The following is a 12,423-nucleotide window of genomic DNA, read 5'->3' as shown; positions in this document are numbered from 1 at the left end:
TATTGAAACAATGGTGTTCTTGAGAAAAAGATGAAATCTGTAAAGGTCATTTTGTGTATTACATAATCTGTTTATAAATGAAAACAAAGCATGTCACTCAAAGGCTCAATTGCTGAGTATTTCATATATAATTTGTGGTAATTGTTAAAAATTAATTGAGTTTAAATGATCAGGAACCTAATACAATATATATGCAGTTGGTATACATTTTACTGTAAAAAATAATACATAATTTGCCGGCATTTGAAATTCCAACGTTACTAGGTTATAGGCAGGTCATCAAGTACAATTCCGGTCATTGTATCAATTTTAGAAAAAAGAAATTGATATCGTATGAGAAGATGAGAACTGTCATTATATATCCGTGTTATTTGTAACAGGTGACAGCTCTACATATTATGTACGACAGCTTGATATGCTTTGAATTGTCTTTTGAATGAGAGGGCTTCATGTGATTTGAATCCATAACTACAATACATGACTGTGTTCTGCCAGGTTCTAAACCAGAGAAGTGTTTCTTATTACTGAATTTACCAGATAAGCGGTACAGGCCCTCTGGGCCTTTTGTCTTGGTATGCATGTGTTATTTTAGTGCTTGTTGCATTTGAATGTCGGTGCATGTTAGTTGTACATGTGAGATCTGAACTAACTTTCTTCTTCCAGCGAAGCCAACTTTACATGCTGTACTACTTTTTATAATGTCTTCAGATCTGTATCATAATTTTCAGTAAATGACCTTTATAAAGCCAGGCCAAATTTTTTCATTCAAATTTGAATCTTTCAATCTACAATTGGATATATGTGTATTATTAAGCTGTTTATTTCACCAAGTTTACAGTCATTAATACTTGAGTACAAGGCATTTTTACACCCTATATCATGATTTATGTCATTGATTGTGTTATAATTTAACTCATTCACCCCAAAAACACAATTGGACTCTTCTAATACAAAGAATGGAACAGTCCATTATGAATTTACAAGGGTGAATGAGTTAATCGAAGAAGCATGATGTAAAAGGAAAATTTGATTAGGGATAAAGGAAATCTTGATGTGAACGTATCTTAAGTAGATTTTAATAACATGCTTAGTTGAGGAAGTACACATATACAGTGTCACGATCTTGTACAATAGGATACTGTAACGTAGAGATGGGTTGTCAAGGATGTACCTATAAGTGATAAAGGAAGTTTAAACATGTAAAATAAAATGACGCAGAAGAAAAACTTAGGTAGTTGTACCAGTATAACATGTACATATTATATATCCACAGGTAGGTGTATCGGTGTACGTTTGCTTAAATACTGTATATCTATATACACAAATGAACAGACTGTATCATTTAAACAATGGGTACCGTAAAACCTGTCTTAGCAAGCACCTCTATATAAAGACCATCTGCTAATAAGACCACTTTCTAAGGGTCCCAAATGACTATTTATAACACATTTTGACCTGTGTATAAAGACCTCTGTATACAGACTGAAGAAAATTTTTTCTCGTGGTCCCAAATGACTATTTAATTTACACAATTTTACCTGAGTATAAAGACCACCTGCTTAATAAGATTAATTTGACCTGTGGGATAGGGGAAATTGGTCTCTATGTATAGTTAGGTTTGATTGTACATGTACTTCTAAAAGGTAGATCTAACTAAAGGATAAAGAAAACAAAACAAAAACTAAAGTGTAAAATACTCACTGTTTTGTAAATCTATACAATCATGTACTTGACACATACTATCTGTGTAAACATTCATTATGTCTTCAATTCTATTTCTTCTAATTTACCACATTTATTGTACCTGCAGGCATTTTCGCTTTTTAAAACATATTTTTTATATTGTATAAATGTACTAGTCTTTTCTTATCCACTTCTCCCCTTTATCAGAGAAAACATTTTGAGATCTGAACAAGACACCTTCTATCTTCTGAGTAATGTACTTGAAAATATATAACAAGCTTTTGAGGGATTAAAGTTAAAAATGAATTTTGAATTTGTATTCACTTTATAGAAATTCATTTGAAATGCCGTAGTATGTTACAGCTGATGTAACATATATCCTAAGCCTGCAATGTTTGGTTGAATTTATCTGTTGATTATTTGTAAGCGGGATAATTTAAAAACATTTTAAAGTTCATTTTTAGTATCAAATGGCAATTGCATTTTTTTCATTTATTTGCTATTTGTTTCCCTTGAATTTACACCTGTTTGATGCTTCATTAACTAACTTTGAAAATTTTTCTTTTTTTTTTCTCAACATTTTTATTTTTTTATTTTGCAGTCCATTACGTCAGACGAAGGAGATATCTACAATGAGGCTGATGTTGGAGAAGTTTACCAGGAGTGTGATGCCGAGGTAAGGTCAATAGGCTACATAAGGTCAATCATAAGGTCACACAACAGGTCACATCCAAGGTTATGCAAGGTCACACAAGATTAAAATGAAATTCATACACAGGGTCACACAAATTTAACACCTGGTAAGACTACTCAACATAGTTGCTATATAGAACAATAAACATGTAAACATTGAATTGTTTGGTATATGTATTTTATATACTTCATGCCATTAATCTTATACAGTGTACTTTATTGAAACTTTAGATAACACCGCCCTTTTCAGAGTTATGCCCCTTTGTTAGTAAACAGCTACTCATTCTAAGCGACTTGAGGAATTTGATCATATCTTATGCAATGAAATTTGATGGCAATAATTCTTATGCAGTATGATGTGTATAACCTATATCGGGACATGATACCTGCACCATTTACAGAGTTATGCCCCTTAGTTACAAAATGGGGACGGGGGTTCAGGAGGTGTTGGGTGGGTATAAGTTGATCTCCTGGACGACATTTCTAGTTAATATCAGTGTGATAAAGTACTAGGCCATAAACAAGGTCACATGCATCTTATATATCTGGTCAAAGGTCAGAAGCAAGGTCGCACAACTAAAGTCACATTTCAGGTCAAAACAGGGTCACACAAAAATCACATGTAAGGTCTTCTCCAAAAATACAAAAGGCTGAGTTTTTAAGTAAACAATAAATTTGCATGAGTAATCATATTATGTAAATTTGAGGTTTGTAACAATTTAAATTTTTTTGTAAAAAAAATTTCTTTGGAACAAAAAAACTAAATAACAATGTAATTCTGAATAATTATAGTATTGGCTTCTTGATTAAAATTGTATTCATTATCTCTTAAATAAAATAAAACACCTGTAATAAAGAAAAGAAACACTATTCAAAATTTAAAGTGTAAATATCAGAAAAGCACATGGTAAGTACTCAACATTCATATTATCATTTTACACAAGATGTTGGTTGAAATAGATAGTTAAACCTTTGTTCTGTAACCCCTATTTCAGTCTGACCAGGAAGACTATGATCAGTTTGAGGTCGGCGACGAAGAAGAGGTTGTTGACACGTTTTTCTCTCCTTTTTCTGATCTGTCACTTTGGTTTGCTGTGTATCTGTGTATAAGGTGCTGCTAGCCTGTATTTCTCATATACTGGGTATCCCATGCTGATATATATGTAACTGACTAATTCTTCATTTGGTCTTTTTGTCTCACCTTCGACGATAGTCAAGGAAATCTAAAGTGTTGCATTTTGCATCAGTGAGATGATGGCAGTGTCACCTGTGTCAATGACATATCCGATTAAATGAAACTTACTCCTTGCATCAGTGAAAACAGATAGACAAAATTAAAATTTTAACCATTCTTGATATTTATGGGCCAGAATTTTAGTGGATTTGAGAAATAGAGTTGCCCATTCCAGTTGTTCTGAAACTTGGCCATGATACACTTTGTATCCATCAGAACACTATTAACAAAGATAAATGAAAATATTTCACAGGTTTATAGTACCTTTTGGTTGAAAAACATAGATTTTGAGAATCTTTAGGTCATCTGACCCGAAGGGTCAGGATGACCTATTGTCATCATGCACCATCCGTCGTCGTGCGCCGTCTGCCGTGCGCCGTGCGCCGTCCACCTTGCATAAACTTTTCATTCAAACGACTTCTTCTCAATAACCGGAAGGCCCAGGGTACTCATATTTGGCCTGTAGGTTGCTGGGATGGAGGGCTACCAAGTTTGTTCAAATGAATGACCTTGACCTTCATTCAAGGTCACAGGGGTCAAAAAGGCTAAAATCTTTAAACAACTTCTTTTCAAGAACCAGAAGGCCCAGGGTACTGATATTTGGCCTGTAGGATGCTGGGATGAAGGGCTACCAAGTTTGTTCAAATAAATGACCTTGACCTTCATTCAAGGTCACAGGGGTCAAATAGGCTAAAATCCTTTAAACAACTTCTTGTGAATAACTAAGAGGCCTAGAGACCTGATATTAGGCCTGTGGCATGCTTGGATGAAGGGCTACCAAGTTTGTTCAAATAAATGACCTTGATATTCATTCAAGGTCATGAGGCTCAAATAGGCTAAAACCTTTAAATGACTTCTTCTCAAGAACCAGAAGGCCCAGGGTACTGATATTGGGCCTGTGACATGCTGGGATGAAGGGCTACCAAGGTTGTTCAAATGAATGACCTTGATCTTCATTCAAGGTCATAGAGGTCAAATAGGCTAAAATCTTTAAATGACTATGTTGTATTGTACTAATAGTCAGATGACCGTTAAGGCCCATGGGCCTCTTGTTTTTAATGTCTACATTTTGACAAAGTTTACCTAAATCTGATTGGACTGAGACTTGCATTACATTACATACATGGTATCAATCTTATGAAAAGAAATGTTTGTCCTGTTTTTAGCCCACCATCATTAGATGGTGGGCTATGCAAATTGCTTTTCGTCCTTCCGTCAGTTAACATTTCTTGTTACCGCTATTTCTCAGAAAAGGCTGAAGGGATTTTTCTCAAGTTTCAAATGTAGGTTCCCCTAGGGCCCTTTTTGTGCATATTGCATTTTGGGACCAATTGGTCAACAAGATGACCGACAGGCCGCCATCTTGGATTTTGATAGCTAAAGTTTGTTACCGCTATGTCTTAGAAAGTCCTGAAGAGAATTGTCTCAAATTTCATGTGCAGGTTCCCCTAGGGGTCTAGTTGTGCAAATTGCATTTTTGGACTGATCAGTCAACAAGATGGCTGACAGGTTGCCATCTTGGATTTTGATAATTGAAGTTTGTTTCTGTTATATACCTCAGAAAGTACTGAAGGATCTTTCTCAAATTTCATATGTAGTAATATATAGCAAAAGTTTGAAAAGCAGAGAGAAGACCCCTCTTTCCATTGTCAGATGTAGATCATTCTTTGGTGGGCGCCAATATCCCTCTGGGATCTCTTGTTCTTTTGTCAATAGCACTTCAGCATTAAATGTAAAGCCAGCGAGACTAGTAATTATATGGAAATCTTATTTGTGAGCTTAGTTGTCTGAAAAGGTCCTTACAAAAAGGGTCCATGTGTTCTATAAAGTGTCTGCACATAATCCTTTATATTTTCATCATAATGACTAAATAAATGTACGATAATGAAGAAATATGTTGACAATAATACACCTTTTTACCATGTTTCAGAAAGATTGGTGAAAATTAGTGTAGTTATGATAATGTAATATTTTGGTGATGGAAAGCACTCACATGTATACATGTAAGACACGTTGCTGGTCACCTATAACGTTTGATAGCCTATAATAGCTTTGTTGCTTTATGCCATTTTATTTGAAACTTTGAAGGAAAGTGCAAAATTATCATGTCAAAAATTATGGAAATCACTACCTTTGGAGGCAATTTTTGTGAAATATCATCTTAGAATGCTCCATAAAACAGTAAGTTCCAACATTATACATTCAAATCTATGTCTATATCCGGATTTCATATTACGATTACTTCACTAGTTTTTTCTAATCTCCATAAAACCTGGAGAAAAGGTAGATATCAACACACAATCTTTTTCTTCATGACGCTGCTTTTATGTATTGATAATGTTACACAACCCGTAAAATTTTTATGTGTGATGTTTTAGATGACTAGTATGATATGTGCATGGCCGTGCGCCTGCATCAGACCAACATCACTCAAAACATTTTCACTGGATGAACCATACTTTCAAACGTGAAGAAACTGTTTAGAAACGATGCTACCTTTGTTCAGAAATTTGAGATCAGACTGTCAATCTGCAGACATGATATATGGATCAGTCTGAAGTACTAGTGAATAACAATTATCAGCCCTTGTCTATCAGTTCCTATAGTCCGTTCTGATATAACAGAGTTACTTCCCTTTTTTTCGCTCTTTCTGACATACTGGCAAAATAAGGGAAGTAACTCTGGTGGCTCAGAATGTCTATCTAGGCTCCATATTTCTCTTTGAACTATATCTTTTTATATTGAAGACTCTAATTTAACCGATGTTGAGAATGCAGCATGCTGAGTAAAGAAAGACTTCCATATTTTGTTCAAATTAAACACCTTGACCATCACACAAAAACAGTTGTCAAAAATTTGTTTACTTTCTCAATACAGGAGTTTTAAGATCCCAAAACAACATGGACAAATCAATTTACTTTTGATCCCACCTTCCAGTGATCGTGATGTCACAAAAGTCTTATCAAAGAATGATGTCACAATCAATGGAAGATGGGACTAATAAACAATAAATTGTACTTTTCCAATGCTGTTTTGTGAACTTGATGAAACCGCCATATTCAGAGAAGTTTTTGGTGCAATAAGAATGGGAAAGGTTTTGTTGTTTACTATTGTATCCTGTTTAAGTCTTGTATGATATTAACTAAAATCTCAAAAAGGAGGTTGAAAAAAGTCCTTCAAATGTACTATGAAAACCAGTAAATACAATTTGATGATCAAATTCATGAAAATTTCTTTAAAATTTTATTTGCTCTAATTTTGCTTTATTTTGTTCTAGCAGCCAAAAGTTCTTTTTACAAAGGGCACAGTGTAATAGTGATCTTATTGTAGTGGTTTTAGAGTAAAGTTTGAGAATGTGAAGCATATGTATGTCTCAGCTTTATATACACACATCAAATTATGTTGAAATTGACCATACACATGAATAAATATTGTCAATTAAATAAATGTACATAATTATACATTACAAATTAAAATTCGATGAAGGAATATTATTACAATAACAGAGAGTGTAAGTGTTCTAACTATTATCGTTTCATTCAATACTCTATATGATATTATCATATCAAGACTTTTCTTTATCTAGTTCTTGTTTGTAGCCATATGACAATTTTTGTCTAATTTTGTGTTTCACTATTCACATGAATATTTCATAAAGACTTGTTAATGGATTTTAACCTTATTGAAATATAAACCAGATTTTTAAAAATACCAAAGAAACAAACTTTGTTTTACAGAGTTATTGCCCCTGGCTTGTATTTGTTGTTAGGACAATACAATTTGAATAAAATTTTATTTGATTATTTATTTTCATAATATAATCTTCAATAATTTGTATCAACTACTCATTTTATTGATGTATGAATTGTTGTCTAAAAATAAATAATAGAAAAAATTAACCCATAAAAATTGTAATTATGATGACAAAGCTTTTAAATCCATATCAACTGGAAATTGAAATTCCTTACAGGTGTTCCATGTTTAGGAACTGGAGGTAATCCTGAGCACCTGGAGAAAAAAACATCAACCTCTGCAGTCAGTACCTGTCAAATGTACCAGAGTTACTTCCCTTTGCTTATGTTCTGATGAAGTCAAAGGAAGGGAAGTAACTCTGATAGATCAAAATGAAAAAAAAACTCATGATCACACAGTGTTTATGACTAGTGGTAGAATGATGGGGACATATAGGGGATTTTTACCAGGTATTGACTTTAAGGTTGTTGGTTTTCTGCCAGGTACTCCAACTTTCTTCTAGAGAATGTAGTCCATATCTTATACAGCGTTCAATATCTATGTCCACAGCAAGAAGAATACACAGAGTTTGATGTAGGAGCTGAAGTGAAAGACGATGAGGAACCACCACAAGAGGTAAGTATTTACACAGTTAATGTACCAAGATGAGATTTAGGAACCCTGAGCCAAGTTTTAGAAATATTCTTTACTTTGAGGTGATTCCTAAACTTAAAATTTCCAATAGGAAAGCATTACAGGTCAGTTAAAGAATGTTCTTGAACTTCTAAGATGTTTTCCGTAACTTCTGTAGTGCTTTCATAAGGAGAATTTTATGTTAGGGAATTCCTTAAAGTTCACGAAAGCAGGATTTATATACCCTGAATGCCTAGTAAAGGCAGAGTTATGTACAGATACAGATGGACATCATTGTCTTACCTACTGAGACAATGGTTCAGGAAAGACTGACCTCAGTCACAATGGTTCAGGAAAGCCTGACCTCAGTCACAATGGTTCAGGAAAGACTGACCTCAGTCACAATGGTTCAGAAAAGCCTGACCTCAGTCACAATGGTTCAGGAAAGCATGACCTCAGTCACAATGGTTCAGGAAAGACTGACCTCAGTCACAATGGTTCAGAAAAGCCTGACCTCAGTCACAATGGTTCAGGAAAGCCTGACCTCAGTCACAATGGTTCAGGAAAGCATGACCTCAGTCACAATGGTTCAGGAAAGCCTGACCTCAGTCACAATGGTTCAGGAAAGCCTGACCTCAGTCACAATGGTTCAGGAAAGCCTGACCTCTGTCACAATGGTTCAGGAAAGCCTGACCTCAGTCACAATGGTTCAGGAAAGCCTGACCTCAGTCACAATGGTTCAGGAAAGCATGACCTCAGTCACAATGGTTCAGGAAAGCCTGACCTCAGTCACAATGGTTCAGGAAAGCCTGACCTCAGTCACAATGGTCCAGGAAAGCCTGACCTCAGTCACAATAGTTCAGGAAAGCCTGACCTCAGTCACAATGGTTCAGGAAAGCCTGACCTCAGTCACAATAGTTCAGGAAAGCCTGACCTCAGTCACAATGGTTCAGGAAAGCCTGACCTCATTCCATATACTCCTAGGAATTTACAGGGAACCTTGCATATGTGTATTCTGGTGTTTTAATGCAGAGCATTTTAAAACATTGTGTTTTGAAAGAAATATCTTATTTAAATTGTAGACTGATGATGAGAATTTTGTTGGAAGCATTTAAAATCATATTGTATATATCTCTTAATATACTTGCATACATCATATTATGAATAATTTTTATATAATGAAGAATTAATGAACATTATATTGTAAATGCATGCTATTTTGCCTTGCTAGTGATAAGCTAAATTAGAGTGGTATTATATATTTATTACTATGTGATTGGAGTTTGTCTATTATATTGTATTTAGAATCATAAATGTTATAGGAATAAGGGGCCAAATGAAATTAAAAGTTGAAATACTAATGTGCCTTTCTCTGAAAAAACAAGCCAATAGGGGTAAATGGTGATAAGTCCTTTAAATTGCTACCAGGCATAAAATGCTGCATGGATTGTAACCAGATTTGGCCAGACACATCCAAACAGTACTGTGTAGTGTTTGTATAAACACTTTGACCCCCTGGGGTGTGCAAGATGACAGGTGCCTAATGTTGAATCCTTTAAATTGCTACTAGTCATTGAGTTCTACTTAGATTATAGCCAAATGTGGCTAGGACCATCCTCTACCCCTCCCCCCAGGGAAATTAGAGGTAAATCTTATAATTCATCAAGGAAATAAACAGTGAACCTGTAAATCAAATGTGCAATATACAGGCCCTCTAGGCCTCTTGTTTCCCGTAAATTACTTTTCAGTAGAAACAAACTTTCATTTTGTTTGGCCTGATTGCTGATATTATGCCTGTACATATAACCACATATTTGTGTATGATATATATTTATTCCCTATTAGACCTATGACGATTTTGATATCCACCAAGACCAGCAGGATACCTATCAGGTAATTACACATCGGTATTTAGCTTAATTAGAATTAAAGTCACCAAGTTTATTAATTGAATTCAATATGAAAATGCTAGCTTTGCATCACATTCTTTCATATTGCACCATTGGATTTATTTACTTCTGTACTCTAGCACTGAAAACTGAAGCAGTTTTATTGATTTGTTTGAAATCTACAAATCTTAGTTAATTTTTAACTATCAAGAAAAAAACTTTTATTCTTAGTCAGATGAGATATGATATTTTTAGTAATGTTTCTAGTTATAGTTTCTATTTTTGCCTGATTATCTTGCCTTTTATGTGTTGAACCTATTGCTAGCTGTCATTGTTCAAGGAATCTGAATATTTTAGATACTCCATCATTTGTTTTCGAAAAAAGATGGCCTAGTTTGGTTTCACTAATGATAATGGCATTACATTAATCACATTAAGATAAGACAAATGATTTCTTTTATTTTTTTCTTTTATTTTCAACTGTAATCAGGTATGGCTAAAACAGTTTAGATAATTACTCTAAAAAAAATCCAAAATAATTGGTATTTCATCTTATTTTAATAAAGATAATTAGTGATCAAATATGATTTTTTTTACATTTTGTTCCACAAAAAAGTTCTTTTGTTGAAATAAGTACAGACTACTAGTATGTTCTAATAGTCAGTTCAACAACCTGCTTGCATAATAATACATCATTGTTAACTGGTTGATACAGTATATAATTAATTAGAGTTTATGCAATTCTCAGCTAGATGCCCTAGGTCTTTAGAAGTTGTGGATGTTTGTTTCACACTATATCAGTTTTTGTGTTTTTTGTATCAATTTCATATTATTTCCAGTAAACCTTTAATTATGATACATAATTGGTTTGAACTATTTTGTTATTTTAGTTTTTTCACTTTTTATCTAAGGCTAATTAGATTGGTAAAATAATTAAATGACACATGATCTATTATATTTTTATAATGAGCTTGTGTGGAAATCTTCCCGCTTATGAATAACAAGTTGGTATTCTCGTAAATGGGATGGTAAATTCCAGTTGTCATCAATTCGCTAACAAGATGGGAAATTCTAGTTATCATTTGCAAACGGGATGTTAAGTTCTAGTTTCCATTCACTAATAGGATGGTAAATTCCAGTTGTCATTCATAAATGGGACGGTAAATTCCAGTTGTCATTCATTAATAGGATGGTAAATTCCAGTTGTCATTCATTAATAGGATGGTAAATTCCAGTTGTCATTCACTAATGGAATGGTAAATTCTAGTTTCCATTCACTAATAGGATGGTGAATTCCAGTAGTCATTCATTAATGGGACGGTAAATTCCAGTTGAAAATTCTAGTTGTTATTCCCAAATAGGATGTTAAATTCCAGTTGTCATTCATTAATAGGATGGTAAATTCCAGTTGTCATTCATTAATAGGATGTTAAATTCCAGTTGTCATTCATTAATAGGATGGTAAATTCCAGTTGTCATTTATTAATGGGATGGTAAATTCCAATTGTCATTCATTAATAGGATGGTAAATTCCAGTTGTCATTCATTAATAGGATGGTGAATTCCAGTTGTCATTCATTAATAGGACGGTAAATTCCAGTTGTCATTCATTAATGGGATGGTAAATTCTAGTTGTCATCCACTAATAGGATGGTAAATTCCAGTTGTCATTCATTAATGGGATGGTAAATTCCAGTTGTCATTCATTAATGGGATGGTAAATTCCAGTTGTCATTCACTAATAGGATGGTAAATTCCAGTTGTCATTCATGAATAGGATGGTAAATTCCAGTTGTCATTCATTAGTGGGATGGTAAATTCCAGCTGTCATTCACTAATAGGATGGTAAATTCTAGTTGTCATTCACTAATGGAATGGTAAATTCCAGTTGTCATTTACTAATGGAATGGTAAATTCTAGTTTCCATTCACTAATAGGATGGTAAATTCCAGTTGTCATTCATTAATGGGATGGTAAATTCCAGTTGTCATTCACTAATGGAATGGTAAATTCTAGTTCATTCACTAATAGGATGGTAAATTCCACATTTATTAATGGATGGTAAATTCCAATTGTCATTCATTAATAGGATGGTAAATTCCAGTTGTCATTCATTAATAGGATGTGTGAATTCCAGTTGTCATTCATTAATAGGATGGTAAATTCCAGTTGTCATTCATTAATGGGATGGTAAATTCTAGTTGTCATCCACTAATAGGGTGGTAAATTCCAGTTGTCATTCATTAATGGGATGGTAAATTCCAGTTGTCATTCATTAATGGGATGGTAAATTCCAGTTGTCATTCACTAATAGGATGGTAAATTCCAGTTGTCATTCATTAATAGGATGGTAAATTCCAGTTGTCATTCATTAGTGGGATGGTAAATTCCAGCTGTCATTCACTAATAGGATGGTAAATTCTAGTTGTCATTCACTAATGGAATGGTAAATTCCAGTTGTCATTTACTAATGGAATGGTAAATTCTAGTTTCCATTCACTAATAGGATGGTAAATTCCAGTTGTCATTCATTAATGGGATGGTAAATTCCAGTTGTCA

At 33.9% G+C, this 12,423-nt stretch overlaps 1 protein-coding gene across 8 annotated transcripts in view; it reads left to right on the top strand.

Moving 5' to 3' along the window:
* LOC138335127 (B-cell linker protein-like) overlaps positions 1–12,423 on the top strand; it is a 40,238-nt gene that overhangs the window by 9,276 nt on the left and 18,539 nt on the right. For 5 of the 8 annotated variants that reach the window (XM_069284064.1, XM_069284060.1, XM_069284063.1 and 2 more), the window contains 4 exons: positions 2,285–2,359; positions 3,372–3,419; positions 7,913–7,978; positions 9,821–9,868. In XM_069284064.1, the coding sequence (XP_069140165.1) occupies positions 2,285–2,359; positions 3,372–3,419; positions 7,913–7,978; positions 9,821–9,868 (237 nt within the window). The remainder of the gene's footprint in view (positions 1–2,284; positions 2,360–3,371; positions 3,420–7,912; positions 7,979–9,820; positions 9,869–12,423) is intronic. The other 3 variants (XM_069284066.1, XM_069284065.1, XM_069284061.1) reach the window with 1 other exon arrangement.

The sequence above is a fragment of the Argopecten irradians genome, chromosome 11 (genome assembly GCF_041381155.1).
Source record: "Argopecten irradians isolate NY chromosome 11, Ai_NY, whole genome shotgun sequence".
Classification (NCBI taxonomy): Eukaryota; Metazoa; Mollusca; class Bivalvia; order Pectinida; family Pectinidae; genus Argopecten; species Argopecten irradians.
Note: the sequence above shows the minus strand (reverse complement) of the source record. Positions and strands in the feature narration are given on the sequence as shown.